At 52.7% G+C, this 21,328-nt stretch overlaps 2 protein-coding genes across 4 annotated transcripts in view; both read right to left on the bottom strand.

The window, feature by feature from the left end:
• miga2 (mitoguardin 2) overlaps positions 1 to 21,328 on the bottom strand; it is a 532,313-nt gene that overhangs the window by 23,341 nt on the left and 487,644 nt on the right. The gene's annotated exons all lie outside the window — the stretch shown is intronic.
• med27 (mediator complex subunit 27) overlaps positions 1 to 21,328 on the bottom strand; it is a 204,338-nt gene that overhangs the window by 80,577 nt on the left and 102,433 nt on the right. Inside the window, exon 3 of the mRNA XM_028809067.2 lies at positions 1,485 to 1,615. Within this exon, the coding sequence (XP_028664900.1) occupies positions 1,485 to 1,615 (131 nt within the window). The remainder of the gene's footprint in view (positions 1 to 1,484; positions 1,616 to 21,328) is intronic.

The raw sequence follows: 21,328 nt of genomic DNA, 5'->3' as shown, positions 1-21,328 counted from the left end.
GAAGGAAAAGGTGGGCCGAGAATTTGATCAAATGGGCCAACTTTCAGCTTGCCTTGACCCTCATCATCATCGTCTCCTTTCTCTGTTTTTTATTTACGATATTGAAATGTATTCTCATTTTGGATTTTTTTGTACTATTTTTGAATTTCATGGGTTCATAGGATCAATGGCACTACTTTGAAATTTTCTGAGCTCCTGGGTTTATTTTTTAATGTTTTCTATTGAAATTAAGAACACAAAAGTCTGAATTAGCATAAACCACCCTAACTAAGGGTCTTCATCAGAAGTGGGATGATTTCATTCATGGGGTAGAAGTACAGAATAAACAAGAAGAGGTACATCAAATATTTGAAATATGTAAGTGTGTGCTTCATTTGTCTCAATTGTCATTTGTCACCCTCTGATGGCAGTTTACTTGGGGGCGATTGGGGGTCTACTAAAGGATCAAAAACCAAAAACCACCCCAGGTTCATAATCACTGACCTTGAAGGAGGCTAACCTGATCAGAAATGTGTCCTCCTGAGTGGGGCTCTCAGAGGGCAGAGACCACCGTAAAGAATCAAATGTCCAAAAATACAATCGTAGTCGTGATCAGTGACATTCCACATGCCTGCGTCACTCAAGTTTTGTGAAAAGGAGCGCCTTTGACCCCTCGTATCCCTTTAGCGGGTGAACCCCTGGGGTCAGCCGATGACCGACGTCAAGTCCTTCTGATCATCTGTGACCTGCTGCTTTGCTCTTCTTTATCATCAGGGTGACACTCCCTGTACCACCGTCTGGTTCAAAATGAGGGCTACAGATTGAGGAGAGCTTGACACCCTGCACAACTAGACATCCAGACGACTTGAACGCCATATCACATGGGGGTCGTCTTGTAACGGTGAGCCGAGACGCCAGGCGTAAAAAAAAAAACCAAAAAAACAAAAACAAAAACCAGAAGAATTTAGAAAGACGTCTCAGGAACACAAATAAGTAAACGTTTGCTTCATTTTGGGGCCAGGGGTTTTGTGGTTCCTCTCTCCCTTCAGTGACGTGAGGAGGGTCTCAGTTTTGGGTGTAGGTCTTTGAGTTTTTTTTTTGGACCTGATGCTGTAGGTGAAGGAGACCCTGAATTGTCACTCAACTGGGAGAAAGTCATGTCCAGTTATTCATTTCATGTATTCGTATGGTGTACAACAACAAAAGGAAATGGGCTTGTGTACTTACAAACCAGCGTCTATGTGGAGGCCACCATCAGAGCAGACCTTATGAAATGTCAACAGTGTGTGACAACAGGCACAAATAAAACAAGAAACTAAAGCTGATGGACCAAAATTAATACGGGCGGGCACTCGCCTCAGCACCCTGAACTGTAATAAGCTGTCCTAGAAGACGTGACATGGCCCCCCCCCCGACAGGCTCAGGACCACCCCCCGCTGCTGTGGCAGTGCCCACCTCACAAGAGCACAACGAGACATAACCCACAAAGACAAAGGCGCACTTACTGCGGAGGAATGACGAGGGTGGACGGCTGGACCTTCGGGCGACGCTTTGCTGAGGCCCCCATTTGATTGGCAGACCGCTTTAGGGACTGCTGGTTCAGTAGGCTGGAGGCGAGGCCTGCGTGGTACTGAAGCTGAAAGACAGAAAGGAGAAGATCACAAATCCCGATAAGCACGGCTTCCTCGACATGCACGCCTAGTGACCGGCATCACCCACATGGTCCTTCTGGTCGGCCCCCTTACAGATACAACTCCCCAATCTTGGGCCTGCTGACACTTTGCAGTGGGGAGCCGTTTGCTGCCAGTTGTCCCGACGAGCTTCAGTGGACGGCGACTGATCAGCGACTTCTACTCACCGGTGTTTGTGGGCTCCGCTTTGCATTTTGGTTTAAACTTCTGGGCATTTCCTGCACACACACAGTTCAAATGGCTGCTCAGGTGAGCTCCAGTGACCAGTTCACCTCCCACCTGAACCTTGGTGCCCGAATTCTACAGAAACAGCTGCGTTCATAAGTCAAAGGCCAGGTGGGATGTGCTCACCACTGGGGTGCTGGACATGGCACAGACAAACAAAAGGCTCCCGACAACATCCTTAAGGGGGCTTCACAAACTACCAGAGTGACCAGCCAGTCACAGCACGGGGTCCAGCGTGGGGAGGTGGGTGTGAAGGTCGGCCTGCCCGAGGCTCATCACCCACCGCCTGACTACCTAAAGGCCTTCCTTCCCTCCAGCCTTCAGAACGATCTTTTTATTTTATTAATCAATTAAGATTTTTGATTTTGAGACACGTCTCCAGTTTGATATCCCGTCCTTGCTCTTATTACTAATTGGGTTTGCCAACCTGATGCTGCAGGGAGAGGCTGAGACTCCACCAATGACTCTTCATCCATCTGCTCATCTTCAAAATGCGCCAAGCCAGCAGCAAGACAGGAACCATTCCTGTCCGGGATGCCAATGCAAGAGCATGAAAACTGATGGCTGGCACAGGTGGCACTTGAGTGACGCCCAATTCATAAATAAGTAAAACTGGCTTTACAACTCGCGGGTCAGGGGATGAGGTTGGACATGAGAGGAGAGGCGGACACACACACACACACACACGCAGAGCAGACGTCAGCTTGAAAGTTGGCACCAGAGCAGCAGCTGCAGGCCTCACAGCAGCACTTGAGGTCAGCCGGAGGATAGTAAAGGACACCCTGTGCCCGCCGAGCGAAGGACACGACCAAACGTCTCTGTAGACTTAGTGATATAACGAGGGGGTTGCTGTCAGAAATGTGCTGCGCTTGGCATGAAAGCGAATGGCCCCTGTGCTCTGCTCGTTTTAATCCTAATTATCATCTAATTAGCGAGTGATCGATACAGTAAGCGGGCTCCCAGCATGCATGTGGCGCGCGGCCGACGTGATCGGATCCCGTAACCTGCTGCTGGTTTTGTTGCTTTCGGTCGACAGGTGTGTTTGTGATGCGCCCACAGCGGGGAAGGCGCTAAAAGGGGCACCTTCATTTCACGTGAGGTCGGCGGGGACATGACGGGAACGAGCAGAGGGGTGAAGGCTGGTCCCGGGACGGCTCCTCCACGCCGGGCCAACTTTGGGGTCCTACAAGTCATCAGCTTATTGATTACACACTAATTACAAGGAGAAAAAAAAAAAAAAAAAGGTTAAAGCGTCTTTATTGGGCCGTTTGTGTGGCTCTAATTACCGATCATCAGCATGCAGCGCCACTGCCTTCATCCGCCGAGTCCGAGTCCGTCTGTCGGCTGCGGCACAGAGAGGGCCCTTCAATTAGCGTTTAAACCAATTTGCCGCCCGTTAATTACTATTAAATTATTCCACCTCTTCTGCTAATTAGCCCGCGTTCACGGCTATGGTGCGCTTTCAAACGCACGAGGAGCAGACGGCACGGCACTCCTCCGACTTCATCGGGCAGACCAAAGTCAGCGAGATAGCATTCAATTATTTTAATTAATCACAACTCCTTCAGCGCTAATGAGCCGACTTAGACGGCGGCCAGGAGTTGGAACTCTGGGATAGCGAGGAGGAGGAGGAGGAAGACAAAGTGACTGGCGGCCGCCTCTCTGCTCTTCAACTCCACGACGAGCTCACCGTCCGCGAGACGAGACGAGAAAAAAGACCACCCAGCCGGGCGGAGACGAGGCCTCATCGGACTCTCATGTTGTCACCTGGGGAGCCACAGGTCACGAGAGGGGGACAAAGGCAGACAGCAAAAGGACAAGACGAGACAAAACGAGGCAGAAGAGTAACAACCAAAGGCAGCAGCAGGCCAGTGAGGGTCTGAAACTCTTCACATTTGCCACAGTAACAGGGCAGCATGCCAGGGCAGCTCCTAAAGATGACCCAACACCTCGCCAGCTCAAGCTCAGACGGTTCCACTCTTCAATCTGACAGCACAGAAACGGGACGAAGGAGCTCATCAGCCAAGCACATCGAGGGTCTTCTGTGACGTGTCCTGGTGCCCGATGCGGGCCACATGTGGCATGCTGGGTGGGTTCACTATACTCTGCACACAGAGTCGATACACAGACACTCTCTCTCTTATATAAAACAAGTCCCTCGTGTCACCAGAGTGTGACGCCTTTCAATCCATCTGTCTAGTGCAGCGTTACTCAAACCTCTTTGGTGTCGTGACCCTCTTTACCCCCCCCCATATGTTGGCGTCTGCTCAATTGATGAATCAGACACGATCTTCAAAGCTGAGGGGGCATCGAGCACACCTGTCAGAATGGTGACCCACTTCCATTACAAAGCCGATGGTGGCAGCACTGGCAGAGCGCACTCCTATCCATTCACTTACTTTATGTAATTCCCTTTATGTGCCCATCTGTATATAGCGCCTTTCTAGCCATCCTCCTACGACGCAGTGCCTCTGTTTATGTGCAGACATCTACTGGTCATATAGCACCTTTTCCATTCAGTGTACCTGACAAAATGTACAAATGAGGGTCTTATGGCTTGTCCTCCACAGACTTGCCAACCTGATGCCAACTACTACTGTTAGTCTATTATATAGTGCCTTTCATGCTGTACACTCTTCATGGCACCAGACCACCAATTAGAATGTCACTGCACTCTGCACAAGCCACAGTAACAACTATAAACCAACCAAAGAAAGATGGGCAGCGGGACACAGCAGAGGGCTGTGACGAGGAAACCCAAATGCCAGGTGACTGCCTGACCCTTGTCACCACCGATGTCACCGCTAGATTCCCTGTGGGCCTGCTTAATTAAAGAGCCCCCCCAGGCCAGGCTTCACGTACACTAGAAGACCTGTCCAAGAAGGACAAACATCTGAACGCCCGTCGGTGCCCTCCATACCCACAGATGTTTTTGACAGCCAGCCCACAGGCAGGCACGTGATCTAAGAGCGGGCACAGGATGCTGCCAGCATAATCACCGGTTAGATCAAGCAAAGACAACAAGACAGCGCACCGTCCAAGGCTGAAGGGGCGACAACGTGATGTGATCTCCGTCGAGTGATTGCTGTTCTTAATTAGGCACGTGGCGCGGCAGATCAATCGCCAGTCTCGTAGACTGCCATCCTTAGAAAATAAAAGCACAGAAAGAATAAGCTGATGAAAAAGAAATAAAAAGCAGCGCACGTGAGCCTGTTTGATCTGCGTACGCATTCAGAACGACGCCCGGCCAGGACGAGGGCTCACCAACTTGGAGCCCTCGACCAACTGTATAGCCCCCGACTCTCAAAGAGGACACAATGAGTGGCACCAGAGGACGGTGACGCGTGGATTAGCATATTCAAGTAAGAATGGCACTGGACTGGGACAATAATGACACCATAAAGACATGGCGCCCACTGCTGGCCGTAATGCCTTAATGACTAATATGGCACACCTTTGCTGCCCATCGGCCTCCTTGGCATAGCTCCACACACTGCAGGCATCCCATAAGGCCACAGTAAATTCTGCTAAATCAGCTTCTCCTACATTGTGCCAGCTGATGGGGTGGCATTCATGTTTTTTCCCCCTTGTATCTCAAACACTTCTTTACTTTTTTATATAAAAGATAAAACTACTTGATGGAATAAAAATCACATCTCTCACCGCGACTTGGGTTCAGCTCACGGCTGAGTGGAGTCTGCATCTTCTCCCAGTGTTCAGATCTCTGAAGTTTAACCCGACATCTCCAACTGGGGGTCACAGACAGGTGGATCTCATCCACAAAGGACCCGACTTTAGGAGGGAGGATTCCAATTCAACAGCTGGCGCTCGTCCACAGCCTCTCCTCCTGGGTGGGCTAAACCATCCACAGGGTCCTTGTGTGGCTTGGATGGCCCTCAAGTCAACTCAATTACAGTGGGATGGGTCACTCAGACCACCAGGGGCTCAACTGGTCAGCTAAGAGGTCCTGTTCTCTTATCAGGAGACAACAAAATGGAGCGACAAGTGGCTTCCTGGTTATTGGGTGGATCTGCACGGTTGGCACTGCCCATTCTGGCCTTATGACTGGTCCCTGAATACACAAAAACAGAAATGGTATTTTATCGGGTGACGGCACATTCTAACACTATCTGAGGCTGCTGCTACTCAATTATATAAACCCGCCCAGCGGGTGCCTAATGCCACTCAAGTGTCTAGTGACATTCGACAGTCCCATTCAAGTATGGAGCCCTGCCTCAGCTGATGCCACTCAAATAACTAGCCACGCCCAGCAGTATGCATGCATTAGCTACACTCAGCCCAGACAGCTGTCACTCAAGTATCTAACCCCGCCCAGCGTACTGCCATTCAAATATCTAGTGACTGTCAGCTCCACCCACTCCCATTCAAGTATCAAGCCTCGCCTCACCCATTGCCACTCAAATAACTAGCCACGCCCAGCAGTACATGTGCATTAGCTACGCCCAGCCCAGACAGCTGTCACTCAAGTATCTAACCCCACCCAGCGTACTGCCACTCAAGTCACAGACACACAAAGGGTCTTCTTCACTTTTTCAAAGTTTTGCCTCTCCTCACTCGGTCACGTTGAATCTGTTGAACTCGTCCTGCCAGCACACTGAAATGACAGGATGGCAGGCGCTACATCAGCAGGGCTGTCACTGCCCCCCGTTGACAAGTGCTGTCTAATGCCAGAAAGTCTGCTCTTGTGCTTCTGATCTGCCATCCCTATGAGAGAAGCGAGGCTCTGAGTGCTGAGGGCACACGATGTCGTCCTCGGGCAGTCGGCCAGCATCTCAGCCCATTTCAGGACAGACCAGCGGTGGCGTGCAGCTCCCAGTGGGAATGTTGATCACGTTTGATCTCCCAGTCACATGGCATGGTATGGTATGGCGTGGTGGTGCCACCCTCAGGGCTGCGCTGTTCAGCTGTTTCAGGCACTCGGTGTGCACTCCTTCTACTCAGTGAGTTCTCACGTCCCGACTCCAAACTGGCCCACCGACACCCAGGAGTGGTTCTTGCCTTGTTGGGATGGGCTGAGCTCTCCACCACCTTAAACAGGATGGAAGACACGCACTGATACTATAATCGCCAGGTCACATGACAGCGGCCCACCTCCTAAGTCTCATTTCTCGTCGCTTGTCCCCCCCTCATTTAGACTGAACATGCGGCAGTCATTCCAACAGAGGACCCCCAGGGCCCCACACTCCCACCCTCTTCTGGTGGCTTCAGCTCGATGCTCCACTTCAGGTCTCCGTTCCCAACAGGGTGTCATTTAATTGGGGCAAACCCAAAGTTCTCACAGAGTGCAACGCAAAGCCAGCAGGAGGCGCCCTTCACCAGACGTCACTTTGTCATCACTCGTCTGCGTTTGCTCCTTTGAGCAGGACATCACGGTCAACTTCCCGAAGTGGCCCATCGCTTGGTCTCTGCTAGCTGAAGGGGCCGCCCGAGTGGGAGACTGAACGCCTACACACCGTAAAGTAAATCCCTCGTTTTATTCTTAGCTCTGCACTTCCTAAACTGTCAAGACACGCCATGTGATTCACTTTCATCGTCCCGTGTGCTTCTACGTTCAAATGTCAGAAACGGAAAGCTCGACGGCACATCTGCACGTAAGGCCGACAGCCAGCGGCATAAATCAAAGAGAAGGTTCCGGAATGTGAAAGTGAAAATCTGACCAGGAGTGAACAAAGAGGCGGAGATCACAAAGCTGACATTTGGGCCGGAGCTCCTCGGGGACCGCAGAGGGGGGACGGCGGGGGCTAATTAATTTTTAAATACCAGCCGGGGAGGCTCAGGGGGTGGGTGCTTGGTATTTTCTGGGCCCGCGTCTCATAAATCAGGGCCGAGCGCGGCACACAAATCTAATTTGAGTTTAAACAAGTTGCTGCTTGTTGTGATTGAACAAGCCGACGTGAAAATGTGACGGGGCTTTAATAAGGACCCAAAAAAAGCTCCGACCCGAGCGGGAATTACAGCGCCATAGCCCCCCCCCCCCCCCTTCTTATTAACTGTGGCACAACACAACCTGTGCCGCCTGCCTATAATTACTTTTCCTTGTCTGATGTTCCAGCGCCAGCCAAGCGCGCAGACGACGGGTCTGGAGGTTCAAGCCGGGACTCTACACTTGTCCTCCACTGTAAAGAACGATGAGTCACGTTAAGGGGCTGACACGCCGGAAATCAATTAAAGTCCCCCTGCTGCGCTCGCTGGCTCACCTGAGCCAACAAAACGAGCCATCTGTCAGCGCGACCACGGGGAACGCCACGCCGCCGTCACGCGGGCATCCTGTGAAAGAGTCGACAAGAGGAAGCCCCTTCAGCGGCTGTGCTGTCACACGGCAGCAGAAAAAGAGGAGAAAACAAAGGGGGGGCAGGAGGACTCGTTAGAGGGGGACGTCAGGTCATCGCTACGCTCCTGAAAGTCCTTACGGAAATGGAAGCCACGTCTGCGGAAACATCCGTCCTATGGGAGAAACCGGCTAAGCAGCTCCTGGCGGAGCCCACTCACTCCACACTTTTGCTGCCCGTTGCTATAAACGCATCGTAGTCGTGTACTGAAGACCACAGCGCATGCGTTTGTGCTTAGGTGCCCCTGGCCAAACACTGGCAATAGTGCTGCGCTTCTCTGGCATCGCTGAAACGACTTTCACTTCCTCCATCATATGGAGTTCACTCGTCGTCACCAGAGGCCACAAGCGACCGGCTGAGGCGAGGAGCTCACTAAGCCAGCCCATCGGTAGAGTGAATAGTGCCAGCTGAAGACCCTCACCTACCTCAACAACTGTAAGACACGGGCGGGGCTCAATGGCTTACCCATGATTCTCAGAGGGCATGACAGAGCTGGTGCTGCCCCATGTCACTGCTGCACAATGGCACAGAGTCGCGTGGATAGCGAGCAGTGACCATAATGACAGGCTGCTATGGACCCTCATCTTTCCAGTTTCTCTTGTCGCCAGAGATACGGGGGGCCTTTTTGGGTTGTGAGGGTGGAAGACACAAATCCCAAGGATGAAAGGCTTTGACCTTCTCATTGGACCACCCAGGACAATCACACGGTTACAACACCCATCTAACGATGAACTTGGACATTTCGTGTAACCTGGTGGTCCGTCATTGGGTGTCTCAGGTCTTTCAAGCCACCAAGGAGCCCTCAGCATATCCTGACAAGTGACCGGGGTGGTTAGTCATGCCATCCTTGCCCTTTCTCTGCTGCCTCGGATGGCTTTCCACTTTGACGAGGCTGCAATACCTCCATAGCCCACCTCCATGGGCACACATCCTGTCTGCCACCTTCACCCTCCAGCACAAAATTCAAGTCTCTCTCACGCCCAGGGGGCTTCCTCCATCCTCTGCTGCCAGGCTACTACAAGACCCAACATGGCCTCCGGATAAATGAGACGATGTCAGGCCTTACGGTGGTCTCTGCGATGTTGAGTGAGACTCAGGACCACCTTCAAATGCCAGTCAAGTTCGGACTTCTCTGACAATGCCAGTGCTCTGAAACACTTGGTGGTGCCCTTTGGAACTACAGATGGGTTTTTATAGTTACCTTAAGCAGCTGGTCATGGCGCCACCACAGCAGTAACCCTCACCCAGTGGGTGTACCCAGGTGTTCCTCTTCTCTGGCACAAGGGGTATGTAGGAGAGTCAATCAAAGATTGGACGGACTGGGCAGGACTCCATCAAGACCTTGATGCTGAAGGGGATTGGCTGGCCACAGCTCAGACCAGGAGATCCCACAGCCCACGCCCACTTCATCCACGTGCCACATTGTCACATTCCCAACACTTGACTTCCTCACAGCTCCCTGACCCAGCGCTCTCCCTTGTATCAGTTGCCACCTGTCTTTGCTGTGGGCTCTGCCCGTCATGGTGGGCTGCTGGGAGGCACCCAAGCAACCGTGTCTTAAGTGAAGGTGTCAAGGACAGGATGAGACCCACAAGGTGGTCTGATGGCATTTATGAGGTTGTACCTGTCACGGCAAACTTCTACTGACATCAGGTGTCACCTCTCCCCGTGACATGCAGACAGTCCTCCCAGGCCATTCCAGTTCAGGCCCCCAAACAAAGGGGCCACAGTGCTGCTTCAGAGCGATGCCACACCGGAAAGAACCTTTGATGTACACCCATGACAAACAGCCCTGAACGGGTGACGACAGAATGTGAAATGCCGGTGGGGGGCTCCCTTCAGGCTCACTTTCTCCATCTGTCACATCCTGGCAGGTCGCCCCCCACACATCAAACACTTCTGTCTGTCCACAACTTAAGAACCTTCACAGATTCAAATGGTTCTTCTATGAGGAAGCACACAACCCAGTAAGATGCCATGTTAGAACAGGTTCATCACGGGTGGGCACAATGGGACAGCCAGAAATACGTAGAGTTTGACTTCACATGGAGCGCCACCAGTGCGCCGCCTCCGAAACCTCGTGCCATATGTCAGGACTTCAATGCCAGGTATGCTGACCTGGATGGGGGGGCACCAAGGCTTTGGGATACGGGAGTCACTTAACTGCCAGCAGTGTGCTCAGGCATGAAGGCCAAACACCTCAGCAGGCAATGAGAGAAAATGCCAGCAGCGAGGTGATGACAAAGCCAGCTTAATGATCAGGATGGCAAGGCTCACCCTGGAGATGGTATCCATCTAGTGAATGAAACAACACAGAGGAGGTCTGTCGAGCACAGGTTCAAGGACAGAAGACACGCCAGTCAAGTGCATGGGCAAAACATCTCCCACTTGATGGAGGGATGACGTTGATGGCACAGGTCACCGTGTCCTCCACAGACCACAGATGCAAACAAGCACCATAGCTGATGGCACCCTGGTGTGGGTCCAGGGGGCTGCGGGTGTAAACAAGATGGACTCACTGGGTCTCCATCAAACACGTGGCTGACCAGAAGTCTGTCCGTCCGTCCCAGGCTGAGTCTAAAGAGGATTCATATTAAGACAGCATGCTTGCCAGTGCCAGCCCGGGAGCAATGGTGCCCAGGAATAAAAACAAGACCTCTGCTGGGCTGGGTTAAGAAAGAGCATAAAGAATTGAGCATAGGGATGTTTCATGACGACTGCTTATCTTAGCCCACTGTCCAGACGTGCCTGGGGGTCCATTAAAAGATGACTTTCAGACCCAACAGCGCCCAAGTGACTCACTCAGTGCCACTGGGCAGCGTGACTGAACTGGCACCCTTATGCTTGACAGTCTGGGGCTGAGTGAGAAACAGACGAGAGCATGCAGGTAGACCAAGGGGCACTGGGCGGAGCCTAACTGGGAACCCCGCCCACCCAGCTTTGACACACCGGTAAGGCGGAGTCTCCTTTCACTCTGGGACTGATCAGAGAGCAGAGCTAACATGGAGCTGCTAGTGCAGGTGAAGGGTCTTCTGGAACATTCGGATCCCTCTATGCCCTCCCAGTCAAAAAGTGGGTCGCAATGGACGGGGCTGCTAGCTTCACCACCCTGGCAGTAGGGGGCACTGGCGGGTAGCGAGCTATACAGATTATTGTGAAAAGGCCTTCACAGTGTGACCTACACGCTACCAGAACTAAGACAGGACGTCACACACACACAAGCACGAGTTCCACTGCGCTCTGCACACGTGACATTACAGCCAAGACGTGCCACTCAGTGAAGGAGAGCTCTCGTCCCCAACTGGGTGTCCGTTGTCCCTCAGTCCCGCGCTCGTGTGGGTGATCTGTTGAGCTCAGCCACTTGTCTGGTATGCCAGTTCTGCTTAGCAGATGATCGGAGCCCATCACCAGCTGCTCAAGCGCCATCGCTGGAAAACACACACGGCGCGCCACTTCAATGGATCAGCCCCAAGAGTTGCAGCTGATGCCAAGGGAAGGCAGACTGGCACGTGTGCCACAGGACAACAAGGCCCAGTCCCGGGATGAAATGATCAGGCATTGGAAATCCCACCATGGCCGGCCTCATTGGCTTTGTTGAAAGGCGCTATATATGCCCACATAAGGCTGGCCGGCTCTGCCCGCCTTCTCTTCTGCAGGTGCGATCAATCAAGTCACAGGGCAGCCGGTTCGTCAAAGAGGGAGGGAGAATGGGAGTCTGCGGGCACATCAGCATGAACAAATCCACAGCGAGGGTCCGCCACACTTGTCTGGCGCGCTTCCCAAGAGTCCAGCGTTTAGCAGACGGCAGGGCAGGATGAAGAGCTCACTGTCGGACTGGCGAGATAAGCCGCTATTTAGACGCTTCAGTGGTCCCCGGCTCTTTGTTAACACTCAGGGGCACAAAGCGGAACGCATTAATCAAATCGTTATCTCGCATTAAATGAGTCGTGCCGTATTGGCGTGGGAGCTGAACGAGCCGAGGGGATAATTGACAATGATCAAGAGCTTACCGTGTCACTCTGTCAAGATAAGAAACACCGGCGAGGAGTGGGAGCCGTGCCAGTCGCCTTCGGGCTGACGTTAAGGCACAAGAGCAGCACCCCACACGGCATCCCACCCGGAACAAGTCCGCTTCTGAATGTGCGAAGAGGCAGCTACACGTGATGAAGACGACGATCAGGAGAAACGTGAAGAAACTGGTGAGAGTCGGGAGGGCAGCCAGAAATCTGGAGAGACAGCTGGCGCAGAGGAGGGTGCGAGTTCACGTGGGGCACCACAAGTGCTCCTCCTCAGTGCCATACGTCAGCCCTTAAGCTGCCATGCCAGGTATGCTGACCTGGACAGAGGGGCACCAAAGCAGTCACTGAGCTACCCGCAGTGTGATCAGGCATGAAGGCCAATGAGAGGAAATGCCAGCAGCGAGACGGCGACAAAGCCAGCTGAGTGAACAGGATGGTGAGGCTCACACTGGAGATGGCATCCATCTAGGGAAGGGAACATCACAGCAGAGGCCTGTTGAACACGGGTTCAAGGGCAGAAGTCATGCCAGTCAACCTCCTGCACAAAACGAGGCCACGGATGGGTGTGGGGCATGGGGGCAAGCAGGTGGGCAGCACAATGGCAGCAAATCTCACTTCACTGAAAAGAAAACCACCAAGTGATGGCAGAGACAGTCCTCATCGAGAACGGACGATGGGTGACTCGCGAATAACGTGTTCTTTCTGAACGCCCCTCTCTGTGGATGATAAGAACAACAACAACAATACGAGGTCACTGGAGCTGCTCACTCCGCCCCCCTCCGGTAATGAGACTCCACAGGTCATCGTTTACATGTTTGTGACTCGATGTCCCCCCTTGTGTGTTGGTGACTCGAGACGCTCAATCAGCCCCCAGCCAACGTCGTTCACGTCACTCGAGGGGATCAGCTGGCTTGTCGTACGTGTGATAGCCTGCTCTGCCACTCTCCATACTCCGCGCCAGGGGGGTAATGCAGGTGAGAGTGCAGGTAGATGACAGCAGACGGGTGCGTACGGACCACCGAGCTCTGTGTCTTCACCGAGTGGGCCGCACTTTCTTTTTCCATTTCAGAACATCATAGCGTCTCTTTCTGTTCCTGTCCAGGACTCCGGACCATCCTCAGTCGTCCGTCCCCCCCATTGACTGCTGCTGATGTGGCCTGTCATTCACTTCATTTGCATAAAGCACACACTCCGCGTGGTGTAAGTTAACACGACTTCGAGAAATAGAAAACGGCTCAAGTAAAAATACTAACACGTGTTCGATCGTTTTACTCTTCCACAGCACCACCAAATTTCAATCAAATCCGTTGCAGCCTTCTTCAGATTTTCGGGTACTTCATTTTTCCATTTTGGGGGGTGAGGTCTGTCACGAAATGTCCTCCTGGCGTCGATGTGCCATCCTTTTAAATAACCAGGAAATCCTGAGCGAGTCCACCCTTATTAAAGCAAAAGTTCACAAGGTGGGCTTCAAAACCCCAAAGTGCCAAACGTTTATGAAAAACACAAATAACTAAAATAAAATCCGACACGACACGACAGAGCCAGTGCAGCAGATCAAACAGTTACAGGTCACCTCCAGCTCCTCTGGCAGCAACTCCAACTTGACCCTCCAGATGCCCACTGCATCGCTTCCCACGCCACAAGGAGGACTTGTTCACTCCGCTTACTCCATCAACGTCCTGTGGTCACGATGACCACCACGGGGGCTCACTTGGCCCTGACGTCCTACTCCCTGAACTCGGCAAATACCAGGATTGTCTGCAAGGGGCCTTCTCCGTCTCCCCTTCCTCCACTCCCCCCTGTCACAGGTTCAACACTTCGTCACGCCACAGCAAACTCCATGCCCCCCCTACCCCCCCCCCTCATCTACTCAAGCCAGAGGTGGTCTGATGTCGGCTGGGCACACCTGCACATGAATACCAGTCAAACACCCACCAGCACCTCACCACGCTGACGCTCACACCTGCTCCACTCACCTGAGAGCTCCTCTCATTTGTTTATTCGTTTATTACAGACCCTCTGTACCAAATGCCTCCCCCCATAGTTGTGTGGGATGGCTCCACACTCACCAACCGACCCTGTTCAACTGCTGGCAACAGACTTGAAGTGCACCCTCTGTACGAGTGTGTGTGGCGGCGCCCACCATAATAAGTAGAACGGCTGGCATTTGTTGGTACGACACTCGGCCATCATCCATAGCCAAGGTGAGCAATCCCAATAAAGCCCCCAAACCGCACACAGGAAGGGGGCCGCGTGTGTCCTTCAGACGGAAAGAAAACGAATCCATCGACTTTCTGAGTGGCTCCCTGCGAGGACTTCCAGAGGCCCGACGTCGTGATTTTGGTCTACAAGGTCTAACATCGTGCCTTTCTGTCACTACTCTGTGGGTTCTCTCATTCGTGGCAAATGCCAATCTATCTGGGCCGGTTATTGCCTGCCCCAAAAGACTGGCAGCTAGCTGGCATCTCCCCTGGTCCAGCGTGTACCCAGCTGACGCTCGTTACTCGTATTTGCATAGCCCTCAATAAAGGCAGCAGAGGAGAAGTTAGCGACATTCGAACAAAGATGACCTTTACTGAAAAGACAACTGATGGGCCTCGGGCGGCCTAACAATCTGCAGTCGTGCTGTCAAAGGAGAGCCGAGAAACGTGGAGACTTCAAAAGCCTCAACATCGGCGCCACCTGCTGGGTTCATCCCGTCGCTTCTGAGCTCTCCGAGGTCAGGTTGGGATGGCTGCGAGCGCCCGCCTGCATGCGAAGGTGACTTTCTCTCAAGTGGCGGGTGCTCTGTCCGGCCGCTTGCTCACTCACTCACTCGCACTCTCTGGTCTCACACACACACAGGCCACGTGCTTCACTTCTCACTCATCTGGCCTTTTTCTAAACCCAGCAGAGTCACACGCAGTCCGCCTTTGCTCTCCAATTCGTTTCTGTTACCAAACACGAGTTGCAGAACTAAAACTACTGGATGCTGAAAAACAGCAACGCACTATCAGCCCCTCAGAACGCCCCACCCGGTGTCGACGTCTCCATGAGACGGACCAAGTCATTCACTGGAGAGCCCACTGAGGAGCCGTTCAGGAGGTCACCAATGAGGACACATCAGGTCTTCACCGCCCACGTGCCGGGCAGGCTAACCAAGATGGTGGATACGTCTCACACCAACCGGCAGTCCATAAACTCAAGAAAGAGAGAAGCTCAGCCGTCTTCACTTTCACAATCAGGCAGATGTGCAGTGCAGCCACGCGGGAAGTGAACCAAAGCGGGTGGGTGCCCACTTACAGGAGCCCCCTGAACGAGATGTGCCTCACCATACGATGTCGGTCTGGATACGGACACTGTGGAATAAACGTGTGCTGCTGCAAGCTGGCAAACGTCATCCCGTTACAGAGAAAGGCTGAGCGGGCAGAGAAAGTGAACTGCTACCTCCGGACCAGGAACATCAGCCAGCATCAAGGGGGGGTAAAAATGATAAGAATTAACAAGAAAAAGACGAAGGGACAAACGACAAGAACAGCAACGCGAGACTAAAGCAGTGGAATCACCAGAGGAACGCAACACACACAGATGACCAGAGAGGTGCCTTCGGGATTTGATTTACCTGCACTATCCAAAATAGTCGTTGGAAAAGACAACACCCACGAGGGTAGCAATCAAACTAACAGTGCGGCGTGTGGGTGGGCACAAAGTTGGAGTAAGAACTCGGGACCATAGAGTTATGGGCAGAGGAACCGTTATAAAAGTGGTGTCCACCAGCGGGTTTGGGCAGTGCCAGGGCTGCTGCTCTTCTTGTCCCGACATGCACGGCTGAGACGTCACCTGGAGTCCTGCGCACCGTCATAAGAAGCCCAGGGGAGAGAGAACGGGCCGAGTCAAGACCACCGGGAGCGACAGAGGAGCCTGACCGAAATCAGCACAATGGACAGAGATCACCTAGGAATGAATGAATGAAGCAGCACCTGAACGCTTTCAGTTTAATCAAATGGGGATTAAGAGGTGACAGGACAGGACATGACAAGAAGTGCTCAGAATGATCAAAGGAATCAATCGAGTGGACCCCCGGGGTTACTTTAGAAGGAGTGCACCAGCAGATAGACAGCGCAGACAACGGTCTTTTTAGAGGACACTAACCCTGCAGTACACGATTTGGAGTGAAACCGAGAAAAATAAAAAATGGGAATCTGAGGTTTTCACGGAGAATTAAGATCCCGTTTCTGACAGAATGAGCATCTATGAAGACCACCGCTGCAAAACAGCAAACAATACGAGAAAACCTTCAACTGCACCTCGTAATCCACACGGCGGGCCGTCCAGTTGTGTGCTCAAGACGTGCAAAACGCACCCACTTTTGGGCTAAACTCTTATTCAATAAAATACTTGAGGGGACAAAAATCAGAGAAGGGCAAAGACAGGAAATACCCTGAAAGAGGAAGATGAGCAAACCTCAGCCCCCCCCCCCCCCCCCCAATTCAGTGGTCCCATCTTCAGCTCCAATGCTCAGCCCTACTTGAACGAGTTTTCTCTGATTTTCTGGAAGTATCCGCCATTTAAGTGGTCCGTTTACCTGCCTGATCCTCTTAAGCTCTAAACTCTGAGTGACCGAAGCCCCCACTGGTCCTTCCTAAGACCCCCCCAGCACCATGGGCAGGGTGTCTCAAAAGCACGAGGACAGCCACCTCCATCCCGGCAGAAGCCCAAGGCTCACCTCAGATGTCAGCTGTGCTTTGAGAACTTCACAGGTCATGAGGGGCTTACATCAAGGGGGGCTCACAGTGGCTCAGTGGGGTTTGGCCTCTTCTGCGTGTCAGGGGTCTTTGTGGGTGGGCTGTCATGGACTGTTGCCTCAAGTCCAGTGCTCGCTGACCCCCGTGACCATGAACTGAATGTCCCATAATTTGCATTGTCACCTGTGTCCAGTTTAAATCCTTTACTTGCTTACTGGGACTGCATTACAGGGGTCTATGAAGTGGGCTACACATTCCCTGTCTTTTCAAAGGCCAGTCTGTGCCCCCCAAATCTTGAGGGTACTGGAGCAGAGATTTTTTACAGTCAAATGCTTGCTTTTTGGGCACATAGGCGGGATGGTGGTCTTCAAGTCATGGGGCTACACAAGAATGACAAGCACTGAACACCACAGGATGTGGGCACAGCCACCCAACTCGGGAGACACCCACAACAGCAACTGTTGGGCTTTCCCACAATCAAGGAGTGCCAAGGGATATGAATGGGCACAGCAAATGAACAGCAGGCATCAAAGAAACCGCGTGACACACTTGCAGCCCGTATGCAAGGCACTATAAAGTACCCGCAGCAGATAATGCAAAGCGGCAGCCAAGGCCCCGGGTCTGTGTCTCTGGTAGTCCTCGACACCAAGGCCTCATCCCGGCGGGCGCATGCACACTGGCAGCTGAGCGGCACCAGATCACATGAGGTACTGAACAAAGCCCACAGGGCATCCATTATTAATGAAGGAGCTCGCCATTTCCTGTAGAGTGGTGCCCTCGTTTGAGCTTCCTGCTGACAAGGCAAAGACGGACGGACGGGCAGACGGGCGAAAGCAAGCCAGCCGAGCGGGAACTGGAGGACTTCAGATGGCCGGAAAAGGGGATCAGCAGAAAAGAAAAGAAAACTCCAAATCCAGGGGGCATTACAGGGGCGGACGGAGGGTCTGCAGGAGCACCTTGAGACGTCTCAGAGGAAGACGCTGATCCTTGTCACAGTGGTCACCACCCCTGCGGGTGTAAAGGGGACGTGGCTGCACGGCGGGTGCACAGATGTATGGCACTCATAACCCGTCTTCCAGTTTCTTGCTCATTTGCATGTCCTCGCCGCGTCTCGTCTTTGCTGTTTGGTATCGAACGGACCACAGAACACTCCAGAAAGTCAGAGGACGCCAAGTGCCCTGCACTTCACTCCATCCTGGCACATGTCAGTAATACAAGTGCTCTGCCAGGGCGGGTTATAAATTGGAACTCATCATTTAAGACTGCTGGACCCTCAAAGCTGACCACTACACTCTCCAGTTTAGGACTCGGTGGCACCATTGTGGACACCATATGTGTGGACTGGCAGCATCACATCCTCTATGCTGACCCCGTGTGGTCAGTGACAGCACCGACTCTGTCATTAAATTAGCTGATGTCACCGTCATCACAGTCCAACAATGACAAGATGGCCTACCGGTGGATTCAGGAGCGCAAAACCAAGGAGCTGGGCAGAGAGTTCAGAAAGACGACCATTAGACCAGACTGGCACTAACATCGAAGGGGATATGTCTGGAGTGACCACCAGCACCTCGAGTGTTTGAGACGCCCGACAGTAGCTCGCCCGCCGCATTTCTCCTTTCTTGTGAACTTCTAGAGGGGCACATCCTGGTGTGGGACCTGCTGGGCTCAATGTAGAGAGTGTGGTGAAGGCGACACAGGACACGACTGGCACCCTGCCCTGCCACACCCCACACACATACACACACACAACGCTCCCTGACTGAAAATGACAAACAGCGGTCCTGCACAGTGGCATCTCATAGTCCTCCATGCGGGGCCCATGGCACTCACACCAGGTGACACATCCGCGGGTGGTAAGGAAACCAAAGTGCCAGTCAGGAGAATTTCAAACACTGAGGCACAAACACACACTGCGTGTGCCAATGCGCAGTAAAAACGAATATGTGACATCGATGAGGCAAAACATCGTGAGCACTGGCGCGTAACGCAAGTGACATCAACACTTTGGTAACAACGCCACATGCCAAGGTCGGGCACAGTCGTAATGCTGCAGATTTCAGTTCATGTCTTGTGCCCTCCCAGAGTTCTCCCCGTGTGTGTGTGTGTGTGGCAGGCAGGAAGGTTGGGTGGCTTGCCAAAGCTAAACTGGCATTTTAAACGGAGTGAGCGTGCTCACCCTGCGATGGACTGGCACCCTGTCCTGTGAATGATCCTGCCTTGTTCCCAATGCTTGATGGGATTGGCTCCAGACCCCCACAGCCCTGCTCCACATTAAGTGGGCTGAGATACTCTCTGGTATGGAATGGTGTGGTGTGTCAAGCCAGCGGGCACCTGAAGATACCGGCTGTGTGTGACACTGCGTGTTGGCAGAGGCCACTAAATGCCCATCGCTGCCACTCAAAAAGGCGATTTTTAAAGGAGCATTAGATGAGACAAATCGCATTAATCCAAGGGGGACATTCAGGGATCACAAACACGACACAGGAAGGAGACCCGCCGTTTACCGTGATGGAGACGATGAGAAACACTTGAAACATCCACGGATCAAAAAGCCGAGGACGAGCAGCACAGCGCAGCGGGGAGGACAAAGTGCAGAAGCACAAGGCTGCCCACTTAATGGCGATATGGGCAAAAAGACCGAGAGTGGAGGGCAACAGCAAACCAAACGGGCAGCTGCATGACACGGGTGGGGTCACATGACGATGACGAACTTCGAGGCGGGTTAAGTAAACAGCCGAATGTCAGCCTCCTCTCCTTCAGGTCACACATTCAAAGGGGGCCGAGACCCCCGGCCTTTCTAATGCCAGGCTTGGCTCACTTTTGACCTTTTTTTTATATATTTTACGGTCTGCTGGATTCCTGCGACACCTAAACAGCAGCCAGACTGGTATTTGTAAGTCGCTTTGGATAAAAGCATCTGCTACACAAATGCATCATGGGCTGGATTTTACTAACCTGTGGCCCACCTTTGTTGGCAAGCCCTTTCTGTTTTTCCCCCCCAGTGTTTCTAAAATTCTTCATCTTACTGGAACTGCTCTGCCATTGGGTGGGATGAGTAAGCAAACGTCCCACCCGCCCAAAATGAAAAGTTGATAATCCACAGACAAATAAATGAAAATAAAAAACACAACTGGCGGGTGGTCTTTCTGTTTGAGAAGACACTTCTAGAAGTTTCCACACCTTCAGCGTCAGTCCAGTTTATCTGTAATGTGACCACGAGGGGGAAGAGCCATCCAAGATGGAGTAGACGTCAGTGAAAGTCGGCGATTTTGTGGACTCAAGTGCAGCCCCCTGAATTTCACTCTTTCAATTGTTATGCAGGACCAGGGCTTTTCCTCAGGTCCTTCTCCCTTTTATGGCCGGTGCAGCCTGCTTCTTCAGTTTGGGGAGGTGAGGCCCCCCCACTTCTTATTCCGATTCTCATTTTGAGGCCCCTCCCACTCTTGGCATGTTCTGTTGGCCAGCCAGTCCTAACTTTGTGCCTTTCCGTGCCAGCTGGTTGGCAGTTTCAGTGGTGTGGAGCGGGTTTACGAGTGCCAGCGCCTTGACGGTCACATGCTGTCCTGCTGCCACTCCCCACTTAACCTCCAGCGGCAGGTGCCCCCCGTTTTCTCTTGTTAATCAATGGCATCAAGCGGGTGGGCGCGCTCCCTGCCACCTTGATGAATATGTATCAGAACGTCTCCTTTAGATTTGCTGAGGCGGCACTTCGCTTGGCGCTGCGCTGCGTACTCAAGGTGATTTTTCTTCTTCGCCACATTTCCATTTCAGATGGATTCATCTCTGTGGTCGGGGCTGACAGGCTGACGTCTCCATGGTGCCCGCGATCGCACGACGGTACGACTTTATCATGCCGCCTGTCTGACGAGACTTCATCTCAAACGTCTTTAAGGCTTGTGAGAAATCATTTGTGTTGTGGAAAAGCTCTGAACAATTTGTAACATCTGAAGCCCTAAAGAAAGAAACTCAATAGGAGCTCCTGTCACCGCGTCACCGCCAGGGCCACGCCGCTCACTCTCGACGCCACCTACTGGTTTGAGTGTCACAGACTAAAGTACTCATCAGGAGCAGCTGAACCCCAAATACAAGGAGGGTCAACACGACGTGTCCAACAAAGGAAGCAGCGCACCTGGTGGCCTTGGCCTCTCAGCATGTGGGGTGCACTTGCCCACCTCAAACCCCCTCAAGAAGACTCCCAGCTTGCCTTGCCTTTAGACTCCAGCCTTGGACCACCTCTGGGTACCCACCAGCGCGAGTCAGGGCTGGTCACCAGCAGGACCGAGGACACCAGGCTAGAGCGCCCCCTGCTGGCTCCAGGTGGCACCAGGAAGGAGACC

Source organism: Erpetoichthys calabaricus, chromosome 9 (genome assembly GCF_900747795.2).
Source record: "Erpetoichthys calabaricus chromosome 9, fErpCal1.3, whole genome shotgun sequence".
Taxonomy (NCBI): domain Eukaryota; kingdom Metazoa; phylum Chordata; class Cladistia; order Polypteriformes; family Polypteridae; genus Erpetoichthys; species Erpetoichthys calabaricus.
Note: the sequence above shows the minus strand (reverse complement) of the source record. Positions and strands in the feature narration are given on the sequence as shown.